At 35.1% G+C, this 23,882-nt stretch overlaps 1 protein-coding gene across 1 annotated transcript in view; it reads left to right on the forward strand.

The window, feature by feature from the left end:
* The window catches only part of DHX36 (DEAH-box helicase 36), a 35,278-nt gene extending 12,846 nt beyond the window's left edge, over positions 1–22,432 (forward strand). Inside the window, exons 9-25 of the mRNA XM_067549754.1 lie at positions 92–173; positions 912–1,052; positions 3,020–3,122; positions 5,314–5,401; positions 8,476–8,531; positions 9,159–9,223; positions 9,783–9,926; positions 10,879–10,996; positions 11,764–11,862; positions 13,112–13,285; positions 13,596–13,682; positions 14,566–14,649; positions 14,770–14,869; positions 14,956–15,046; positions 16,567–16,687; positions 18,055–18,207; positions 21,450–22,432. Of these exons, the coding sequence (XP_067405855.1) occupies positions 92–173; positions 912–1,052; positions 3,020–3,122; positions 5,314–5,401; positions 8,476–8,531; positions 9,159–9,223; positions 9,783–9,926; positions 10,879–10,996; positions 11,764–11,862; positions 13,112–13,285; positions 13,596–13,682; positions 14,566–14,649; positions 14,770–14,869; positions 14,956–15,046; positions 16,567–16,687; positions 18,055–18,207; positions 21,450–21,635 (1,892 nt within the window). The 3' untranslated portion in view covers positions 21,636–22,432. The remainder of the gene's footprint in view (positions 1–91; positions 174–911; positions 1,053–3,019; positions 3,123–5,313; positions 5,402–8,475; positions 8,532–9,158; positions 9,224–9,782; positions 9,927–10,878; positions 10,997–11,763; positions 11,863–13,111; positions 13,286–13,595; positions 13,683–14,565; positions 14,650–14,769; positions 14,870–14,955; positions 15,047–16,566; positions 16,688–18,054; positions 18,208–21,449) is intronic.
* Positions 22,433–23,882: the final 1,450 nt, after the last annotated feature.

The raw sequence follows: 23,882 nt of genomic DNA on the forward strand, positions 1-23,882 counted from the left end.
AGCTCTATTTTTGTATAGAATAGTGTTACAGTATTAAAAGTATATTTTATTAGTTTTCTAAGAATGAATAGGTTACACTCTTCCTCAATAGATGATTGTCCCATGATCCATATACCTGGATTCACTTTCCCTGTTGTGGAGTATCTTTTGGAGGATGTAATTGAAAAGTTAAGGTCAGTCTATTTCTGAAAGTAAAGATCCATGTAATTGTGTTGCTACTAGGCAGATACATAGAACGATGTTCATTTTTGCTTAGCCTAGCAGTCTGAAATTTCTACAGTTGCAAGTCACATCTCACCATAAATAAACTGTGGTGTATTTCAGAGTCTTGTTTCAAATAACAACTGACATTTCTGAACTGATGGCAAACATCTTGTTTGGGGGGGAAAGCATTTTTCACAATGGAAAATTCAGTAGCTCTTTCTGTGTTTTCACAAATGGCATCATATTTTTATCAAGATGCTGTCAGTAGTCAATATAAATTTAAAAAAAATTTCAACTTGAAGTCCTTTGGTTTTTTATGTTTTGGAGTGTGTGTTTTTTTTTTTTTTTTTTTTTTATTCCCCAAACAAATGTCAGTTGGCATTCAGACTAGGTCAGTTATTCTTGTTAAAATACTTGATTATCTTTGCATTATCAGGTAGCTAGATTGAACTAAATAGTTTTCCTATATGTTCAATAATTCCTTTTTCTGCCTATTTTTATGCTTTGTAGAAATGGTGCCCACTTTGTTAATAAGGCTTCTTCAACTGTTTTTCTGTAAAGCATAATATTACAAGGTACAACTAAAATCTTGCATGTTATTGTCAGTGAGATGAATCACCAATGTATGTGGTAGCCTTTAAGAAGTTTATTTTATTTTTTAAATTAAAATAAAGTATTAAATGACCATAATAAATGTATACTTTTAGGTATACTCCAGAAGATACAGATTGCAGACCACGGTGGAAGAAGGGCTTTATGCAAGGACACATAAGCAGACCAGAAAAGGAAGAGAAAGAAGAAGTCTATAGAGAACGATGGCCAGATTATCTAAGGCAGTTGCGAGGAAGGTAGGTTTTATTTGTTCACTTGTATGATGTCAAGTATTACCAATTATCTATGTACTTCTACGGCTGAGAAACATAAGATTATAATAAAATACAATTAATTACTACTTATAACATGATTACCAGTTACATGAAAATGTCAATAACATTGTGAGTAGTGCAGTTCAATGCTAAGTGTAAGTGTATCACACGTGTCTAACATACTAGCATAGTATCACACATGCTTGGTTAAATGAAAGGCGGCAAACTCCAAGTCTGATATAGGGGAAGAAGTCGCAATCAGCCATTTATTATTGGCATGTACATGTATAGTCCACAATTCTATGTCTTCATCAATCTATCAGCCTGTTTATGCTCTGATTTCTAACTGTTTTCCTGATGACTTCCCTACCTACTCCATCTTTCCCTTCATAGTAGATACTGCTGGTAGTCTGGCCTCATAATCCACAAAACATAAAATTAAACATTCCACAAGATTTAAATATTTTTGACATCCTTTTCTTCGGTCTGTTCCTTCATACCCTCTAAACAGATGGATTCAAAATAACATAAACCAAACCTTTGTTTTACTTACCATTTTCTTTACTTTTCAGTCCTTTTGCTTTGGTTGCTTACACTATTTTGCTCTTGTAGACATTATGGTAGTTTATTTCAAGAGACATAAATGGGGCTACCCTAGAAATCCTTTTTTTATGAATGGGCAACTCAGTCAATCCTTCCCCCCAGGACTGCATGAACTACATCTTACTGTCTTCCCTACCCCACTAGTCATTTCATCCATTCTGAGGCCATACTCCCAAACTGGATTACATATATGTTGCTCAGTTGTTTGCTACACTTGAACACACAACTACAAAGATTCTACACACAAATGACCATTTGGAAACCTAAATGTCCATTTACACACGTAATTGTTTTTGTAAGTGGACCTCTTTTTCAAAACATGTCCCTCTGTCAGTGGGAGATTTTGTTTGAGCAAAATGCATTGGTCAGCTATGATAAGAAAAACAAATTGTAGCGGTATTATATCCCAGGCGTTAAACCTTCCTTGCCCACAGGCTTTTAAGGAGTAATTTCCTGCAGAAAGGAACTAGGGTGACCGGGGAACAAAAGTTATCTTAACCCTTTCACTTCTCATCCCTTTTCCCTTCCAGAATGGTCATGACTTGGATAAAGAAGGAAGCTCTCCCTCTCAGGGACCCAGTAAACAGCTTTATTTTTTGCCAGTTTTGGAAGTTTTATAGTTTTCAAACAGTGGATAAATGATTTATAAAAAGAAAAATGTGCAACATGTTCCCCACCCTGGGTGCACACATTGCTTCACTTGTCATCCCTGTCTTTTTTTTCCAAAGTTCATTCTTTTCTCCTCTCTCATCTCAGGCTTCTCTTCCGTCCCCTCCTGGTTGGAATGTCAATGATTTTTAATAATGACACATTTATAATGCATTCCAAGGTCTTCACTGATTGGATAACTGCTGTCTTGAAGAGTTAAATCCCTGAGGCAGTTAATTAGTTTGAATGATGAAGCATGAAATACTCAGCTGCAGCGACTTAGATCAAATAATTAATTTAGCTTAATTTGGACATGTTATATTCAGAAACTTGACTCTTCACCTTACTTATCAATGGAATTCAAAACATTTTGTATCTGTTAAGTACATGGGCTAAATGTTAAGTAGTGTGTCTTTGCACTAATTTGATGTATGCCATAGGGTGATCCAATTGTCTCAGATCATTTACAGCAAAGTGTCATTGTCTTAAAGCTCTCGCATTATTCCAGACTTTAAATCTAGCGTAAATGTGGTATAGATCTATACAAGTCTAATGTATCAAACAAAAGAGATCTATATCATACAAGAATACTGCATTTTCTTTGCTGTCAAATTGCAATAGTCTTGTAATAGAAACACTTGAAATGAGTGCATGTTTTTTCTTAAAGACTTGTCATTATGTACACACTTTATCTATAGGTATTCAGCAAGTACTATAGATGCTTTGGAAATGATGGATGATGACAAGATTGATCTTGACCTGATAGCTGCACTTATCAGACACATTGTTCTAGAGGAAGAGGTGATTTTCTGTATGATTTGCATAACTTATTTTAATAAGTTAATTTTCTTTCTAGCTAAATCACTTTTAACTCATGTTGTATAACAGTTTTCAGAAAGCTTAATTGTAATTATTGCTTTGAATTATGCTGAAACCAAAAATCTGCCACTCACGATCAGTCATATAAATGTTTTCAAGTCCTATTGCTTAGTAAACTGTTTTTCCTCCTACTAGGAGCCACATATCTAATAGAACAGAGCCTTGTGCATGCTTCCATTGGACTTATATTCTTTACAAAATCACTTACTCAAATAAAATTCTTCTCCTCTTACAGTAATGTTGTTTTAGTGTTACAATAGAGATATTAGGTGTGGTCTATTTTAACAGCCCTGGAAAAAGGATACAATATTAGAACATGACACCACACCTCAGGAACTTCTGCACTGTGGTCAGCAGTCACTAAAAATTTAAAAACATAGATGGAAATTATTTTGGGTTACATAACTACACAGAGGCTGATTTTCAAAGCCACCTGTAGGCTTTAGATGTGTAATTTCCATTGTAGGCCCTGATTCAGGAATGCATTTAAGAACATGCTTTATTGAAGTCAATAGGATTTAAGCATGTGCTTAAAATAAGCACACACTTAAGTTCCTTCCTGAATAGGAACCATTGACATTAATAGGAGTTTGCATCTAAATCTTCATAGCAGCTTTGAGAATCTTAACCTAAAAATTCATGCCCTTCTTAGTGATCCCTATTAAACCTTATTACCTAGACAGGGAGCATTGTTTAGTATGTGAATAAAGCACAGAGCTAGATGTCTAAAGATCTCCCACTAGTTCTGTCACTGACACATCTTGGTTTTTCCTATCTGTTAAGTGGTGGTAATAGTTTAATTGGCTATTAAGGATTAATAAATGATTTGTGCAATGTTTTGTAGTCCTTTGGTGGGAGGCAGTGTAAAATTTAAATAAATTTATTGCCAGTTGGTATCTTTAAGTTCATTGTTGTACTCAATGTATCTATCAAAAGCAATATCAGTACTGTAATATTCAAAGAATGCAGTGAAGAATTTAATTGTGCAAAAATCACTTTTAAAACACTGTTTGGAAACTTCATGAACATAAAAGTAAATCACCAGTATTCCACCTTCTTACTCTTTGTTGACAAATGGGTAGAAAAATTAATGGTACTGTTTTGAGTTGCAGTTTACTTCTTTAGATAATTATGTACTGGGCAATAGACTTTAAATTATTTCAACTGAGTAAACAGATTAATTACATTAAAATGTTGATGCAACAAAGCCTGTGAATTATCATTCTAACTTAATAGTGTCAGATGTTTACTCAACATACAATTAGGAGGCTGTTGTTCCTGCTTGTTTTAAGGCTAACTTACTTGTAAACTTTAAATTTAGCATTAATATTTAATACATCATTTGTATTTTTTTTTAGTTGGCCTTGGATTTGCATTATCCAATTACACCTCTGTGTGTGCCTAATTATACATCTAACATAATCAGTTATGTCTGGTTTGCTTAAAAATGAATGGGCTTAAATTCTTAACTATTGCTTACCTCTGCAGCATCATGCTTTTGCTACGGCTAGAGGCCCGATACAAGACTTCTCTTTAAATTAAGTTTATTTAGAATTCAAGTTTCATTCCACTGGTTTTTATTTGAGAAAGTAGGTCCTGGAATATGCAGGCATACATTAGTGATTAAAATCCCTAATGAAATTCTGAGCAAATGATATTTCCATTATTTATATACATTGTCAGAAAGATTCTATACTTGAGACTTGTTATCAAGCACTGCAATATGAGTTAATTATAGAAAGAAATAAGTGGACCATGGAATAATTCAGCCTTCTCATCTTTGGACAAGCAACACATCTGTTGACTATTCCCTTATTTTAAAGGGATGGTCAGGTATCAAAAAACATATATATCAGATTTCCTATGTAACAAATAACTTATTAGATAATTAGAACCTGAGGAAAAATAACTTCTTGCTATTTGTGCTGTTTATGCTGCATTCTTTTTGTTTGGAAAATTAAAATAGATTTGTTTATCATTCTCTTATTTAGTTGCACTGTCAGTTTCTAATACTAGTGCAGAGCTACAATATTTTGGATTGCAATTTACACGAACATACAAATGTTGAGTATTTAGTGTGTAACTTAATCTTTTTTTTTCCATTCATGTATAGGATGGTGCAATACTGGTGTTTCTTCCAGGCTGGGACAATATTAGCACTTTACATGATCTCTTGATGTCACAAGTCATGTTTAAGTCAGGTAAAATATAATTCTAAGAATAGCATTTTGGTCTTTCTCAATGACCATTTCTTGAGCAACTTCTTTAGTTCATCAGCTTCCCCCATCTTTGTTGGCATCCCGCTGTTCTTTTCCTAGTTTCCTTTTCTCCTCTTTCTATGCTCTTCATTATGTATGCAACATCTTTGCACTTATGTAATGTCTTTCATCCAAAGATCTTGCCAGTGACACTTATTCCCATGGTTCAGCATCCATCTCCACGTTGATGACTCTCAAACCTACATCTCCCTCCTTCTGTCCATTTTCATATCCAGAACTCTCCTGCATGGTCCATCTCTATCCAAAATTGAACTTTCCTTTCTTCCTTCCCCTTTGCTATTGACAACTCCTTTAAAACCCTTTTTTTAAAACTTTGTTATGTTTCTGTCCCTCGTGATTACTTCTTGTCACTGAACTGTTTGCCCTGTGCTTTAGATCCCTGTAGTTTGGGGAAATGTTACATCTTCAGGTTGCTCTTTTGCCTATATACAAGATGAATTATTGAAAGGAACTAACGGTATATCTAGGCAGCAATTAAAAACCCGCAGTTGGCCTGTGCCAGCTGATTTGTGCTAAAGTGTTGTTTAATTGCGATATAGATGTTTGGGCTAAAGCCTAGGTTCTGGGACCTTCCTATCTCACAAGGTCCAGGCTCTTGGACCCTGAGATGAGAACGTCCCAGAGCTCAGGCTCTAGCCTGAGCCAGAACATCTATACCACAATTAAACAGCCCCTTAGTCTAAGTTCCTTAGTCCAAGTCAGCCAGCATGGGCCAGCCATGGTTTTTAATTGCAGTGTAGATATAGCCTAAGTATTGAAGTAGACTTAATGTATAAATAGACTTGGAAGGATTAGATTTTTATTGATAAAAATTGATTTCACTGTACACCTACAAATCAACAAAAAAAAATATTTTCGTCAATGACTAATGAAATTTACGGATAGACAAAGTAAGAAAACTCTGAGAACTTATTAGAGTTTGATTTAAGGATATTTAAAGTATATATTTTGATATTATGTTGACAACTTGTTTTTTAATTGTAAAGCTTTAACTTTTGAATCTCATTGTCTACTCTCATTAAATAATTGCCTTGAACCCCTATTGTTTGACCCCTTCCCAAACAATTCCTGCATCTGTGAAAAATTTAAATGGCTAGAAATTGAAAATATATTTCAAACAAGCCTTGATATTATCCATTTAAATTATTTTTTAAAATTAAAATTTGAATTTAGCCAAGCCAATATATAACGCATTCACTCCTGGACTTGTAAGTTAAAACTGTGGTTTTCATCACAAGAGTACAGTTGTACAAAGTACCTTTGTATAAAAACACAAACATTGAGTATATCTGCTTCTTCTGCTTATTCCTACCTCAAGTGATAATACTGAAAGTGGTAATATCCACAGCAACAAATTGTTGGCACATTTGATAGTAGGTATAGATGAAGCAGTAAAGACAGATGCTCTTTTAAGTATCACTTTTGGTATATTGCAAATGCTTTCAGTCAAGTATCTGCAGAATTGATACTAAATTATGTTTCTTGGTTTTTGAGTATTTAGAAGCTCTCAAGTTGTGCTAACTAGTTTCAAATATAATTCAGCAAATTCTGTTCCACAGATCTTACCAGTTTCCTTTTTATTCAGAATCTTAAAATTACCCTAAAGAGACACGTTACAGCAGATAAGCTTAGAGGGCCACAATAAATGGATGTTATGATTTTTAGAATTAAACCAAGGAAAATAGTTTTAAAATACTTTCCTGTGGCTGGCCGCCACCTTTCTTTTCCCTGCAGGCTGTCAGTTCATACATTCAGTGCTGGTAATCATTTGGCTTGCTAGTAAGCACTTCATCTGTCATTTTTGACCAGCCAGTACTGCATTGCTAGCAGAAGCCCCCCAAGCTCTCTAAGTAGTATTGCTTATATGTTAATGTGGAACCTGAACAAAGTAACATGATAGAGTATGGATTGGAAGGGCAACTGATGACATATTTTAACTCATTAGAAATGTGTGTTAACTTTTTTTAACTCCATAGAAATTGGCAATTTTTCCATAAAAGTATCAGTTTAATTAAACTGCATTATTTTATGACTTTTTAAAATCCCCAAATCAAGTGACCTCTAACACAAAAGTACAATTTTGTCACAGTTGCAAAAACTGCAGAACTTAAGAAAAAAGACATTAAAATGCAAGTGTTACATCTTTATCTCAACAGAATGCACTGTATGTTTGTTTCTATTTCAATTTCATCGTATTGGGTGAGAGCATACTTTCTGCCCTTGATCTCTTGTTCAAGGATAATACTTGAGCAAAATTTTTAAGGCTTAAGGCCCTTAATGTAATATATATAGAACAAGCTTAACCCTCCTGTTTTGGAGTGTTTTGAATTAGATGATGTACTTATTAGTGAAATGTTACTAATTTTAGAAACGGAATATATTTCAGAATGTTTGAGCCCATTCAAAATAACTGAGTGGTCATTTGAATCAACATGTTGTTTCTTGAATTGATGGTATACGAATCTGACAACTTGTGCTAGATTCAAAATGAAAAACTGTTCATAGAGAGAAAGTAATTCTTTGTCAAGAGAAACTGTGTGATTGCCACGCAGCTATGCTTGTCAAAAACTTCAGCATAATTATAGCTAAACATTCTTTGGTTTTAATGTGCTTCTGTTTGCCCCAGGAATGTGTGTGGGTTTTTTACTTTAATTGTAGATGCTCATATCCTGAACAACCTGACAAAGATATGACCTGTTCAGGCTTAGACATAATTCTGTATTTAATCAGTTTTTCATCCCTTTCTCCCATGAAAATTTAGACTAATGTAGTTTAGTTGGATGTGATATGGTCGAAAGACGTATTAGCTTATGTATATAAATTATGTATTACCAAAGTAGTGAAAGAACTTTTATGTGTGTTTGGAGAAAGGTGACTAGGAATAAGGAACAGTTGATTTACATACCTTCTTTTTTTTCTGTCCAGATGATTTAATTTTGCTGTACAGCATTGAATTTTCCATGCCCTACCATAATGTTTACTATTTTAACTTTCAGATAGGTTCATTATTATACCCCTGCATTCACTGATGCCTACTGTTAACCAGACACAGGTATGTTTGCTTACTTAAAATATTCTTAGTTTTTATTGTGTGTAATAATAAACATTGGTAAAATATAGTGAACGTCTCTTGTTTCAAGTGAAATCTTTTATCCTCAAAATCTGTGTGGTTAGAATTGTTTCATTATAGTTTGTGATTTTTTTTTTAAATATAGCCTATGCATACTTTGACATAAATCTATATGAATGTTAAATTTCTCTTTGTCTTGTAGTAAATAGTCCATTTGTATGTTATAGTACTTACCTGCAGTAGTGCCACCTGGATAGATATCTTTGAACATGGTGCTGATTACGGCACTATTTAGCTCATGCATGTGTGTGTATGTATAAAATATTCTTATTGAAGAAGATTTTCATCACCCTAACATGTTATGTTTAATTATATTAGGAATACACATGAACTATTGATGTTCTCAGAGTAGCATCCCTAGAAATATTTGACTAGGATACTTTCACAAACAATTTTCATGTCAGCTAACTGCATAAAAGCAATTGCTGGAAAACAGTTATGAGGGCAAGTGTAACAGTTCAGACCTGCAAAATCCTCAAAATGACTTTGTGCTTTGTTTGGATTTGACAAATAGTCTGTTTTACTTCTGTTAACTATGTATCTTTTCAGGTTTTTAAAAAGACTCCTCCTGGAGTACGGAAAATTGTAATTGCTACCAACATTGCAGAGACTAGGTAAAACATATTTTTGTTTCTACATCGGTAGCCACATTTTAATCAGATAACACAATTCTTGCAAAATAAATGCTAAATCATAACATTAAAGCAAAAGTGTAAATCAGGTAAACATTCCTGATCAAATGTATTTGGTTATTAATAAATAGATGGTACAGTGAATTAGGAATTTTTCTTCATTCATGTTTTAGACTAGATTGATTAAATCTTCAGACCTTTTTGTTGGAAGCTGATTGGTGTGTGTGGAAGGTCATAAAGTGACACAGTGAACAGATCTGTTGTATTATTAATCTGAGCTACTTACTTTTCCTGATTCATATTATAATTATATAATATTATTATATATATTAATATATAATTAATCCTGTTCTCTTGACAAGCAGCAAGTAAGTTTCATTTGTTGTATTTTCAGAGCGCTTAAAATGAAACCAATGAAGTTTGTAAATAGTGTATCAATATTTGAAATTAGTGCAGCATGTAGATAAATTATATCCTGCATTCTGTAGACTAACTTTTCTATATATATTGTAAAGATATGAAAATCACTTATTTTTGACAGCATTACCATAGATGATGTGGTGTACGTTATAGATGGAGGAAAAATAAAAGAAACTCACTTTGATACCCAGAACAACATTAGCACAATGGCAGCAGAGTGGGTTAGTAAAGCTAATGCTAAACAAAGGAAAGGTCGAGCGGGAAGGTAAGAGAAATAGCTATCAATATTAGAAATTTTTTTTTGGCAATAAACTCTAAAAGGGAAACAAATGTGTTCATGTTGGAAGTTAAGAACTTCAGTGTCTAATCAATCACTGTAGAGTGCCTTAAGATACTTTCAAGTGTTTTCTATTTTGTTTTTCACTTTCCATGATAAAGCATAAGCCAATATGACTCTCATTCTTTTACTGATGGAGTCTTTGTCTTGCATACCCCCAAGTTTCACCTCACTTAAAAATTAGTTGCTTACAAAATCAGGCATAAAAATACAAAAGTGTCGGAGCACACTATTAATGAAAATTGCTTACTTTCTTATTTTTACCATATAATTATAAAATAAATCAATTTGAATATAAATATTGTATTTACATTTCAGTGTATAGTACATAGAGCAGTATAAACAAGTCATTGTCTGTATAAAATTTTAGTTCGTACTAGCTTCGCTAGTATTTTTTATGTAGCCTGTTGTAAACTTAGGCAAATATCTAGATGAGTTGATGTACCCCCCTTGGAAGATCTCTGTGTATCTCCAGGGATATGTGTACCCCTGGTTGAGAACCAGTGGTCTAGCTCATAGACCTTGTCTGCACACTACTCCAACCTTTTCAGTGCTCCTTTATCAAATGTTGGTTTGTTGTTCTCTAGTGCTTCTGCTGTCTGAAACATCCCTCCTGTATCCTTCTGCTTTATTGACTTGATTGTATTTCAAAACTCTGAAATTGCCTTTTTTCCCCCCTCCTCCCCCCCCATTTGAATACACTTTTTATTTTACATATCTTTATTTTAGCTCCTTGAAGTGTTTTTGGATGTACTATGAATTTTGGACATTTTTTAATTTGGGGAAATATATTATTAACTTTTGAGTGTTTGGGAGAAGCTGTCAATGTAGTTGTGAGCAGTGTTGAAAGAAAATATTTCTTACACATTTTGAATATTAGAGTCCAGCCAGGTCACTGTTATCATCTATACAATGGTCTACGTGCAAGCTTATTGGATGATTATCAATTACCGGAAATCCTGAGGACACCTTTGGAAGAACTTTGTTTACAAATCAAGGTAATTTTCTGTTTAGGTTTAGTTGTTCTAATAGATTAGAAACTTTTTCATCCAATAAAAGGGTGAAGGATTTGGCATTAGGTACTATATTCAAAAACTTAAACAAACTCTGAGTCTGAAGTTGACATAACATGTTTCAGCTGACAATTGAGACAGACTATTTGACAGACCATATTTTTAAGTACATTTGTACTAAAGTCTCCTAAATGTCTGGTTTAATATTAAATAAAAGACAAACTCTATTAAAGTAAATCTGAATTATGCTGTTTTCCTGAATTCATATGCCCACTAGCCAGAGAATTTTTTTCTTTCTGATCACTAGCAGGTCATGAGACATGGCACCTCAGACACGGATATCACATAACTCACTAAAAACAATTAAAAGCTGACAGAGTTCAGGCTTGCCACTTTGTGTCATTAGTTTTGAGTTTTTCTTTGGTAGTTTTGACATGGCAATTCTCAGTTAAATTGGCTGAACTATTTGCTGTCACTCACACATCTTCAAATGTAAAGCCATGGAGATAACTTAAAAACTATGAAGTTCATGTCTTTTAACAGCTGTTGACACAAGTGCTGGACATGTAGTTCAGATGGAAGTGGATCCCTAAACATAAACTTGTGATTGCACTAATACCTAAAAATTCTGATTTATTAGTAACGTCGCAAATAGGGAGTAGCAGCTCAGAGGTCTGCAAATGTATACTGATTTCATGGTAACAAATAATGTGCACTTATATCTGTCAGAACTTGCATCTCTTTTATTTCAGATTCTAAAGCTTGGTGGAATTGCTTATTTTCTGAGCAGGCTAATGGATCCACCATCTCGTGAAGCTGTGATGTTGTCCATAAAGCACCTAATGGAACTGGTAAACTGATACTTAAACATATGCTAAAGCAAGTTATATTCAGGTTTGGTGTGTTGACTTTACTCTAATATCAGTACTGAGTAATGTTGCTGAGTTACCTTATTATAGTAAATTTAGGCCTTGCTGATTATATGCATTTTGGGTTATTGGAGCCACTCAGCTTCTAGTGGTTTCTTATGCATCCAAACTGTACTTCACTGCACTGGAGGCACTATATTTTTGGGCCTTTAGCAGTACACAGTGACTGGCACTAACCAGTCTCCTGCGTTCCAGCATCATGTGTGACTGAGGTACAAAACTAAAATCATTGTAAACATTTGCAATACATAAAATAAAATTATGTGCCAGATAAAGTCACTCCTAAGGAACTTGACTTTCTAAATTATTCAAATTTATACAACCTTTTCTTGAGGTTTTCAAGCTGAGCTTTGTCTGCTGCTTGAAAACTGTGCCATCTGCTCATGACTTCCCAGCCCAGTCAGATCAATGAAGTGCTTGAGATTTTTCCGTGGAAAATAAAAGTAATTGGGAGGAAGAATCTAATTGTGAACAGCTGCTTGAATGTCAAGAGGTTGGGGGGAGGGGACTGAGGCCAATAAACAAAGTAAGATTGACACTTCAAAGTGACTTTTCTATCAGTTGTCAAGTGTAGCATTGTTTTTCAGATGCTGGGGTTTAGTGACACTTGTGCTGATGATTTTTCAGCTGGTACTTTTGTTAGCTGCACATATCAATTGAAGCAGCCAGTTCAGTTACAGTGCTGCACTTGCAGTATTTGTAGGTTGGAGGGATGCTGAACAAGTTTAAGTAGAAGGAAAAACTCAGCGGCATAGTTGGTAGGGGTGTGGGAAGAGATTGTTAGAAGCAAAGGGAAGAATGTAGGAATGGTAACAAATGAGGAGAAAGAACAGGAGGGCATTGAGAAAAGAGCACTAAAGTGTCTTCAAATCCATTTTTGACTCTACCGTCTAGGGTAGTGCCTTGCAACAACTAAGTACTTTGTCCAATAAACTTTTACTAATACCAATAAACCTTTCTTAAAGCCTAATTACAAATCATTGTTGGTTAAGTAGCCTTTTTAAAGATATTCTAGTTTTCCATGTATTGCATATAATACATAAATTAAACACAAATAATCAAGTTTGTTGGCTGTCATGTTTCCCCCTCCTCCACTAGGCACATTGTCTGTTTTCAAAAAATGATTCTCCTACCCCCAAATGCAAGAAGTGTGTGCTTCTTTTCCTAACAGAATGCCTTGGATAGACAAGAAGAATTGACTCCACTAGGTGTCCACTTGGCACGATTGCCGGTTGAGCCGCATATTGGAAAAATGATCCTCTTTGGCGCTTTATTCTGTTGCTTAGATCCACTACTCACCATTGCAGCCAGCCTCAGCTTCAAGGACCCCTTTGTCATTCCACTGGTAAAGTATCTAACAAGAGAATTGCAAATAAAATGAACAAATTCTTTACATTTTAAAACTTGGAAGGATATTAATAAGAGGCAGCATAAATACTTCAGTTTTAAAAACTTGAATCTAAATTTGTTTTCCATAAGCGTGGCCCACCAATCTGTCACAATACAGTGCTGTTATTGCCTGTTGGAGGTAGCTTTAATTTGCACGCGTAGAGTACTGCTACATCTATCCTTATTTAAATAAAAGAAAATTGGGAGAAAAATAACTTGCCAGAGTCACAGATGTTTGGTATGTTCTCATTATTTTTTCTTCAAAGGGCAAAGAGAAAGTAGCAGATGCAAGAAGAAAAGAATTATCGAAGAACACTAAGAGTGACCATCTAACTGTTGTGAATGCTTTTGTGGTAGGTCTGTTTTAATTAAATGTTCAGTTGGCTTAGCATTTGAAGTTGTGCTTTCAGTTTAATTGAAGAACCCTTGAAACAAACTACTTGATTTAAAATCAAATCTCATCTTTGTACACTCCCAAAGCATTTGTATATGGCCTTCTGCACACAACACAAAACTGTGTACCCTACTAGTGTTTCAGAACCTTGTTTCTGAGATGATAGTAGCTTAATTCCCTCTTGGTAACATTATGCAGGGGTGGGGAGAAAGGGTAAGTTCATATAAAGCTGATGTCTAAATATCTATTAAATATAAAATACTTTGTATTGAATATATGGATATTAAACCTTTTCTTTTTAGTTTTAGTCACTTCCACTCATCTTCCCTTAATCAGTGAAGTCCATAATTTTTCTCACAAACTCTACAAGAGGCTGGAACTAACTGCAACAGTCTTGGGGAGATTCTTTCTTTAGCTCTTTCCACGTATCAATGAGGATTAAGGAAATACTTAGTCTAAAAGTCCTTCTGCACTCTTAGCTTCAGGTTACTGCTATTGTCATCAAGAACTGTTGTTAGCAGTGAATGGAGCTCTAGCACCAAAGGTTAGAGCTCAATCCTAATTTGTTTAAAAATGAATATCCAATCCCTAATTAACTCATGAAACAAAAAATGAATCAAAATGTCACTTTACTTTTTTTATACATTATTTGTTACCTTCGCCAGGCAGATTAGTTTGTTTTACATAAAAATCAAAGATAAAAGAGTGCACTTCTGATCCCGCTGGGAAAAGTATAGCTTATACTTGTTTTAATTTTTTTTCCCCTTTCCTGTTTTTTACTTGTGGATATTAGTAAATATGTCCCCTTTTGAACTGTAGTTGAAAGTATTTTATATTTTCAGGGCTGGGAAGAGGTCAGGCGACGTGGTTTCAGAAGTGAAAAGGATTATTGCTGGGAGTATTTTCTCTCTTCAAATACACTTCAGGTAATCCATTTTAGTAGTGTGGTGTGGTAGGAAACATTTACTTGTGGAAAAAATAATATATTTGACAGAGCATCGTTCTCCAAAGAAGAGTTATGTTGTACTCTGATTATTGTACCCTAGATGCTGCATAATATGAAAGGACAGTTTGCTGAACATCTCCTAGCAGCAGGGTTTGTGAATAGTAAAAACCCGCGAGATCCCAAATCTAATACCAACTCAGGTAAACAGTGGAAAAAGACAGAGGCTATTCGATAGTCTAATTCATGGTTTGTAGAATGCATTACTTACCTTTGTCATCTTCTACAGATAATGAGAAGTTACTCAAAGCGGTCATCTGTGCTGGTTTATATCCAAAAGTTGCAAAGATCCGTGAAAGCTTTAGCAAAAAGAGAAAAATGTAAGGCTTTAATCTCTTGTTTGTATTCAAATTCTTTGCTGCATAGATAGTTTTTAGGTGTTAAGCAGTAACTTTGAAGTACTTAGATGCAGTCTTCTGTGAAACTAATCATAGCTGTGAATTAATTTATGTGAGCTATGCACTTAATGTAGATCAGCAATACTGAACCTTAGAGTTGGAGACCTGCAAATACATCACTAAAATGATTACCTGACAATGTTGCATAAACATGTAATGTCACAAGTATATAAACAAGAATCACATTTTAATTTGTTTCTCTGCAATGTTACTTGAGACATTACATCCTCTCCCTTCCTCTTCAGTGGTTGGAAAGAAGAAGCCACAGAAGCGGAAGTCCACTTGCCTATCACTTCCTACTCTCCATTTCTATCATATCAGTAGCCTGGGTAGTGCACCTTTGATCAACGTTCCACTTTGATGAAGACCCAATTCTTATTAACACTCAGCCTGAACTGAGCCTAATCTGCTTGATCAGGTGCTGGAGACCAGCTTTAGTGACTGAGTCCCCCACTACACCATTTTTCAAAGTCAAAACTAAAGATAAACCAATCCTAAAACTTTTCTGTAGCTTCTTCATTCTATTCAATAGGATGGTGCAACACTGCATTTCTGCCACCAGGTGGAACTAGGTGAGTGTAAACTAGCAGCACAGGCCCAGTTGCATGATTCTACTGCTGCCTAAACAATTGTTTCATTCTAGAGACCACTTTGCAAGAGGTTCTCCTATGGACTACCTCTTGTCCCAGCACCCCAGTGCCCCACTTTGTAAAACATTCCCTTCTGTGGGCCAGTAGCAAGCAAGATTTTATGAACCACAATTGGAGAATCACTGCCCTGAAGTAAGTGTACTCAGCTCTGGATCTCTACGATAACGAGTTCCAGAAAGAAGAAAATAGCTATGCAATGTGCATCTTGCAGTTGGTTTCTCCTCCTCTTGTTCCCTTAGGGCTCAGATTTGATTTAGTGATGATTCCTATAGGTTAACCATGCGGTGTCCTCTAACTTGCATATTGGGGTAATTACTGCTGTAAATAATATTTTGTTCTACATTCCTATACTGTCTGAATCCCAAGTACCTGTTATAGAAAGAGCTCACATATCCAGGTGCCTGGCATGTTTTCCAAGAACTTTTTGGCAATTTCATTGGTCGCCAACCTTTCTAAGTAAACTTGTAAGGGCCCCCTTTTGTGAAAAGGTGAAAATGTCATGAATGTTTCCCTGTTTGAAAGAGGTTAAATATAAGTGCCTAAAAACTGGGTGCCATATTCTGGCTTCATTAACAAGGGACAGCTTAACCTCTAATATGCATTTTTAACTAGATACAATTTTATGGGAAGAGAGACAAACTGTTTTTTAATGTCATTTATTTTCAGAAGTTTAGAACAGTGTAATGCAGAATTTGATTAAAAGGCTATCGATTGTTTGATAAAATACTGATGTACCTTTTTTGAGTCTGCAAACACATATTTGCCTCTAACTGATGAAAAATCTTTTTAAAGGGTGAAAGTTTGCACCAAGACAGATGGAACAGTTAACATTCATCCTAAATCTGTTAATGTGGAAGAGACAGAATTCCATTATAACTGGCTCGTGTATCACTTGAAGATGAGAACTAGCAGTGTAAGTGAAGACTTTCACTGTTTTCTGCATCTGTATGTTAATATATTTTTGAAACTATATAAGTTAACCTTTAAAAACATAAAACCGCATTTTGCATTTGGTACAACTTAACATTTAACATAATAAAGTAAAAAGGTAACTGTTAAAATCAAGCCAATATTGCACTTTACAAATGTATACAACTAGCTCATTAGTTGCAAGTACTTAGTATCTTGGCTACGAAAACATTGTCTTAAAAAATAGTATCTTATGTTTTCAAGCAGAAGTGGGTTACCATCCGGCGTGATGCCAAATATTAAGTCCTTTCATACTGAAACACTAAGTATCTTAAATATTTTAATCTGCACTCCAGACAGCCTTATTAGCTGCAGTTACTACCCATCATGAGCTTGCAGAAGATAAATCTTCTGACTCGTCAGGAAGCTTGGTAGCTAGCGTGAATCCAGTTCACTGTTGCAAACCTTACCCACTGACCACCTCTGCTGTTATATTTTCTTCTGTGCCCACCTGTCTCCTTTCTATCCTGCCGAAACTCAGCTGCCAAGATGCCTTTTCCTGCCAGCCTGAAAGATCACCTCCTGCTCTCTTTGGTTTCTCTCCAGTTTCTAACTTTCCAACCCCTACTACACCTTCTCCCACATCTCCCTATGCACTCCTCATGTTTTTGACAACCCCCCCATCCCCCCCCCTTTACCACAATAGAATTTGTGCCTCTCATGCCTTCTCGTTCTGGAACAGTCTTATATGATGTTTGTCAAGTTGCCTCTGTCTCTTGAGGATTGAGGGAAATTTCGAAGGGCCTGTCTTTGCTATGTAGAATTCTGCCTGTAATATGCCCACTGGTTTTTATACTTTTCTGAACTTACATGCCTTCAAATTGTCAGTTCCCTGGGATAGAGACCTTGGTTCAGCACACTGCAGCTATAATATAGTGCATTATGTTCTATTACCTTTGGATAAATCTAATGGTAAAACAACTGCTTCTAACAAGATTGTTTCTTCACTTAATACCATTAAATGCATCTGAAAAGGAAAGTTTTTTGCTCTAACTGATACCCCCATGCAATTCCCTTTACTAGGAGAATAAATAATTTGTCTGACTTCACCAAAACTTCGTGCTAAGGGAAATTGTCAGCATTCATGAATACTTTCATTCTTCACGTTAATCAAAAAAAATATGAATATTATAACAGTGTTTGAACTGAGTGGTTTACTCAAGGATTGAAATTAAATTGTTTTATTGATTTAGAAATGACTTTAAACAAATGATCTTAGGTAATTTTATTTTTATTAAACAACAAGGTAATGTCATTTTGGATGTATTAATATACTTTCTAGTGTTACTGAGTACTTCTGACTTGTTACAGATTTACCTATATGATTGTACAGAGGTTTCTCCATACTGTCTTTTGTTCTTCGGAGGAGATATTTCTATCCAGAAAGATAAAGATCAGGATACCATTGCAGTGGATGAATGGATTGTCTTTGAGTCTCCAGCAAGGATAGGAAATCTAGTTAAGGTGATTGTTCATTTGCCTCTGTTTTTGCAGCTTTTCATAGTAAGATCAAAAATAATAAAAACAATTTTCTTAGATGGAAGGACCCTTCAAATAACAGATCACAGTATACCTATTTATAAATGAATATATGGAATTTATCAGGTTTTAAGCTACCATCTAACAAATCCTTTTTCATTTTACTTCTTGTTTTTTTTTAAAAAAAAAGGCTTTCTGTTAATTCTTTAAATGCATATTTACACATGAGGTTCTTAGAACCATAAAGAACTACTATTGGATAAAAGCTAGATAAAAGCTAGGTAGTTTTTTAAAAAAAATGTAAATATCCAAAAAGTGGTTAAACTCTATCAGGTTTGCACTTATATATTTGACTTTAAAAATCAGATTTTTCTGATAATCAAGTCTGACCTAAATTTAAGTGGAGTTGGGAAGAAAATGATAATCTGATTGACAGAAGATCAGTACTTTGTTTTTTCCCATTGGAAAGCCGGTAATGGGATTCATAACTGTCGTCTTGTTCTAGTGATTCTCAATAGTGGGTGTCCCGTCTATCAATAGAAAGATATTACCTAACCCACCTTGTCTGTCTCTCTCTCTGAAAATCATGTACGACTCCGAAAGTAAGGTGCATGTATGTAGATGGCAGTCAAAATTATAATTTTAATTTTTTTGCAATATTTTAGCCGTGTTGGTCCCAGGATATGAGAGACAAGGTGAGTGAGATAATATGTTTTATTGGACCAGCTTCTGTTGGTGTAAGAGACAGCGAGACAAGCTTTCAAGCTCTGTGTAGTTTAACACACCTTGCGTGTCTCATGATTTTAAAGGTCTTTATAACGGGGCAAAGAAATCTGAGAATCCTAGTTTCAGCATAGAGCAACTACGACGGATTGCTTCTCAGCTCCGCACTATTTAATTTTATTAATGATTGGGGGGAAAAAACATAAAATCATTACCAATGGAGCTTGTAGTTATTGAGGGAGTAGTAAGTAATGAAGAGGACAGGTCATTGATACAGAGAGATCAGGATCACTTGGTAAACTGAGCTCAAGTAATATTTTCAGTACAGCGAAATGTAATGTCATGCATCTAGGAACAAAGAATGTTGGCCATGCTTACAAGATGGTGGACTCTATCCTGGGAAACTGTGACGCTGAAAAAAACTTGGGAATCATGTTAGATAATAAGCTGAATGTGAGCTCCAACTGCGATCCTGTGGCCAAAAGGACTAATGAGATCCCTGGAGTATAAACGAGGATCTCAAGTAAGAGCAGAAAGGTTATATTGTCTTCCGTATCTGATGCAACTGCAAGTGGAATACTGGGTCACGTCCTGAATTGTGGACCCTAAGATGTTGAAAAAATGGAGAGGGCTCAGAGAAGAGCCACAAGGATGTTTAACGAGTTCCAAGGGGTAGCCATGTTAGTCTGTTTTCAGCAAAAGTACGAGAGTTCTGTGGCACCTTCAAGACTAACAAATTTATTTGGGCATAAGCTTTCGTGGGCAGAAACCCACTTCATCAGATGCAAGGATGTTTAAAGGATTTTAAAAAGGATATTATTGTGAGAGCTGTAGGGAGTTCAGTCTATTTAGCTTATGAGGTTAAATGGTGACTTAGTCAGTCTATAAATACCAACATGGGGAACAGAAATTTGATAAGACACTTCACTCTATCAGCCAAAGATATAACATGATCCAGAAGGTGAAGGGTAGACAAATGAACTGAGAATTAAGGTGCAGTTTTTTAACAGTGAGTGTAATTAACCATTGTTACTACTTAACAAGGATTGTGATGGATTCTCCATCACTGGGAACATTTTAAAATCAAGATTGGGTAACTTTCTAAAAGGAAAAACTCTAGTTCATACAGTTAATTCAGGGAAGTCCTATGGTCTGTGTTATGCAGGAGGTCAAACTATAAGATCAAAATGATCCTATCTGGCCGTAAAACCTATTGATCTGGTTTCAGATGGTAAAAGGTATTAACCATAACGGTTAAAGTTATGGACCTTTAAAAGTGTTTGTTTATTTTCAGTCCCCTGACTGACAGTGGATTTTGGCATTGATCCTGGGTTGGAAAGAGAAAGGTCTGGTCCTTGAACCATATCTTAATCTCATTTCCAAGTATTTTAGAAATTGAAGTAGTTTGAGTGCCAAGAGTGCAGAAGTATGAAAACAGTAAATATTTTACTTTAATAACTTAAATGGACAAATCAGTGTTTATGTAGAAAAGGACTAACCTAGTTTTAAGCATTTTTTATGCCAGACTTCCAAAACAGCATTAACTTAAAACCTAGGAGTTTCTTTTTTTTTTTTTTTTTTTTTTTTTTAATTGTAAAATAGTTCCAGGCACCATGTCTGCCCTTGAGTTCTCCTATCACTTTAGTTTTTCCAATCACCTTTTCCTATTTTTTTCCCCAAAGTTTTTCACCCCGATTGTGGAGAGGATAGGGGAACCCCACACAAATAGGGTGAAGTTTTCTAAAGAAGGGAACTAACTAGATACAAAATGCTGTCAAATGTACACAGTAAAGGGAGAGTGTGAATAGTAATTCAGTCCTAATGTTGAGAGATTACTTGTAACTATAGAAAAAGACAAAACATAATTTATTAAGTTGTTTGAATTCTTAACATTGAAAATAGTAGCAATTAATGGAAATATTGGCCTTTAGCGGCCAGTAGAACAAGATATTCACAGATGCACATCTATTTATATAGAAGCTCAGAAACATCACCTCAGAGTCCATTATTAAGAACAAACCTGCTAATTACTTAAAATTGTTCTGTGCAGCCATAATTGTTGTAACCATGTTGGTCCCAGGATATTAAAGAGAGAAGGTGGGTGAGGTAATATCTTTTATTGGAGCAACTTCTGTTGGTGAGAGAGACAAGCTTTCCAGCTCACACAGAGCTCTTCTTTAGGTTAGTTCTTCTTCCTGAAAAATACCTCTGTGTAAGCTCAAAAGCTTGTCTCTCTCACCAACAGAAGTTGCTCCAATAAAAGCTGTTATCTCACCCACTTTGTCTCTCTGCTTACTTAAAAAGCAGTTTTTGATCTTTTAAGTGACAGTTGAAATGAGTTGGATATGATGGCTGTCATGAAGGATATGATGGCTGTTTATAGCAAGGTGAAAGGTACTTGTATGACTGAAGATCCATGTGATTTTTAGTAACTTGTATAGGAATGCTAAATTATAATTTTCTAGGCTGTATCTCTTTTATTCCAACAAACTTTCTTATCACAGGATTTAAGAAGAGAACTGGATGACCTTCTACAAGAAAAAATTGAAAACCCACACCCTGTGGACTGGAATGACACTAAATCCAGGGACACTGCAGTGCTGACAGCCATTATAGACCTAATCACAACACAGGAGAATGAAAGTCCCAGAAACTATGCCCCTCGATTTCAGAATGAACGTTACAGTTGACACTCTTTCATTGGTGGTCGAGAAGATGACACTTTCACAAGTTTTTTTCCTTTTATTTTATATCTTTTTGTCTAGCTAGATGAAAGACTTTTAGGGCAACTCAGTAATTCCACTCGAAGAGCAATTAATTTCAGTAGTTTATGATGGCTGTACGTGCATGGCATTCAATGTTTAATGTAGCTTTTAAAATATGACAGTGCAACACTGTCTACATCCATTAGTGTATGCAGGGTTTTTTGTCCTGTTTATATTTGGATTCTCTGTAACCGTAACTCATTCAAGGAAATGGTGGGCAAAATTCAAAATGCACTGCTAAAATATAGTGTTATATTATACCATGTACTTTATCAGATGTTCCTGCTGTCCATGGAAAATGTCACATTAAGATTATTTGGGGAAAATATCCGGTCAAGTAGTTGTCAAAAGGGGTTTGAACCAAGCAGCATTTTTCTTTCAAAAATTTCAACTGCAAATAACTATTCATATTTAAAATACAAACTAAACCACACTTCTAGACATAGCAGCTGGTAAAATTAAAGTGTACAGTGGTAAAAATCAAAAACTTCCAAACTCTTCTTCTCCCTTCTTTATCCCAATTATTCCATCACTCTTGCTTTTCCATTTGTACCCAGTGATCAATACAGAATGAAATTTCGGAATAAGGCAGTGACTTATGGTAGAAAAAATCATGGCAGGAGTAAACTTTGCAGGATTAGTTATGTTCTAAATTTTCTTTAGACAATGGACTAAATGTAAGGCATACATAATGTTACATTAAATGTTTTTTGTTAAAGCTACACTTGTTATATTACTATTTCTGTTTTGTGTTTTGAATATAATATCCTATTTGGACTCATTCTGTGAATCCTCCCTGAATATACAGGTCAAGTGATTACATATTTGCCTTATTTAGAATTTAGTGCATCATCGCATGTTGGGTTAGGGAATTCCGAGCCTTACCTGGAAGAAAACTGACCTAAACCAGCATTTTTTAAAATGCAAATCCTACACAGCCTATCCTTACTTAATGCAAATCTGTATATTCCACTAACTTTAACATGTCTGATAATCATATCTAGCTTTTTGTATGGTTGCCATCATGAAACAAATTCAACTTATTGGAAACCTTACTTTTTCCATTTACACTATATAAAAAAATTGCTCATATCAGGCGTTGGGTGCCCTGACATCCATTTAAAAATATGCTTTACAACAATTAGCCCAACATAATACTCTGGCCACAACAGACACAAGATAAGGAAGACTTTCAAAAAGGAGGGAAAAAATACTGTCCACTCCCACTACTCAACCTCACAAATCACCCCTCTGCTGCTTGCAGTTTTCCCTGAAGGTTGATAAACTGGGGCTACAGACCAAGGGAAGGAAAGGACTGCAGAGAATGCCCTGCCAGCTTCTCTTCTCTCATATCACTGGTGCTCCAGCTCAAGTGCCTCTCCCTGCAGGCTTGTGTAGGTGATTAAAATTTCAAGGAGATGTGTTGCAGTCTAAAGTTCTCTACTCATTGAGCCATTAGAAAAATGCAGCACTATGAAAATAAGTTACAAATTCAGATAAAATAAGCACACGTTAAATGTAGAAAAACATGTTCCTTGAAAAATCATACCTCACATCAATTCTAAGTAGTGGAAAGTGTTTCCTTCCCTCTAGATTTAAATAGTCTGAAGCTCTATTTTCTTCAAAGGTTTCCAAATCTTTAAAGTGACAAAAGCAACTTGTTCCATGCTAAACGAGAGAGTCTCGTGGAGCCAATTTTCAGTGCACTTACATTGAAAAGTATAGGGTGGATAACCTTTTTTCCCATAGTCTCCAGAGAAGCAAGCTTTCTGTTTGACAAAAGTTGATTTTGAAATGGCTTCAGGAGTTTCCTTTTTTATTTGAAGTATTTTATATATAAAGTAATTTCAAAAGAGCAAGAGGAAGGCTTAAAAGGAGATGTTTTACAAAATAGTGGCACAGTGTTTTCTAGCTTTTCGTTAACTGTGTCCTTCAAATTGAAATTGAAATAATCTGACAAAATAGGAGCTATTGTCACTTCTGAGTAACTTGCAGAGGCAGTGCCACAACTACACAGGGTAGTGACCTCTCAGCATAAGCCATGTTTAACTCAATACGAAGCCTGACGTGACTACATAAAATGTGACGTGTGTCAGTGTTATGAAAAAAGATTAAGTAACTGGTGTTATGCAAAAAATTCCTAACATGCATATATTAAAAGTTATTTTAAAA

This window comes from Emydura macquarii, unplaced genomic scaffold (assembly GCF_026122565.2).
Source record: "Emydura macquarii macquarii isolate MOO-44397 ecotype Brisbane River unplaced genomic scaffold, CSIRO-AGI_Emac_v2 contig_18, whole genome shotgun sequence".
Classification (NCBI taxonomy): domain Eukaryota; kingdom Metazoa; phylum Chordata; order Testudines; family Chelidae; genus Emydura; species Emydura macquarii.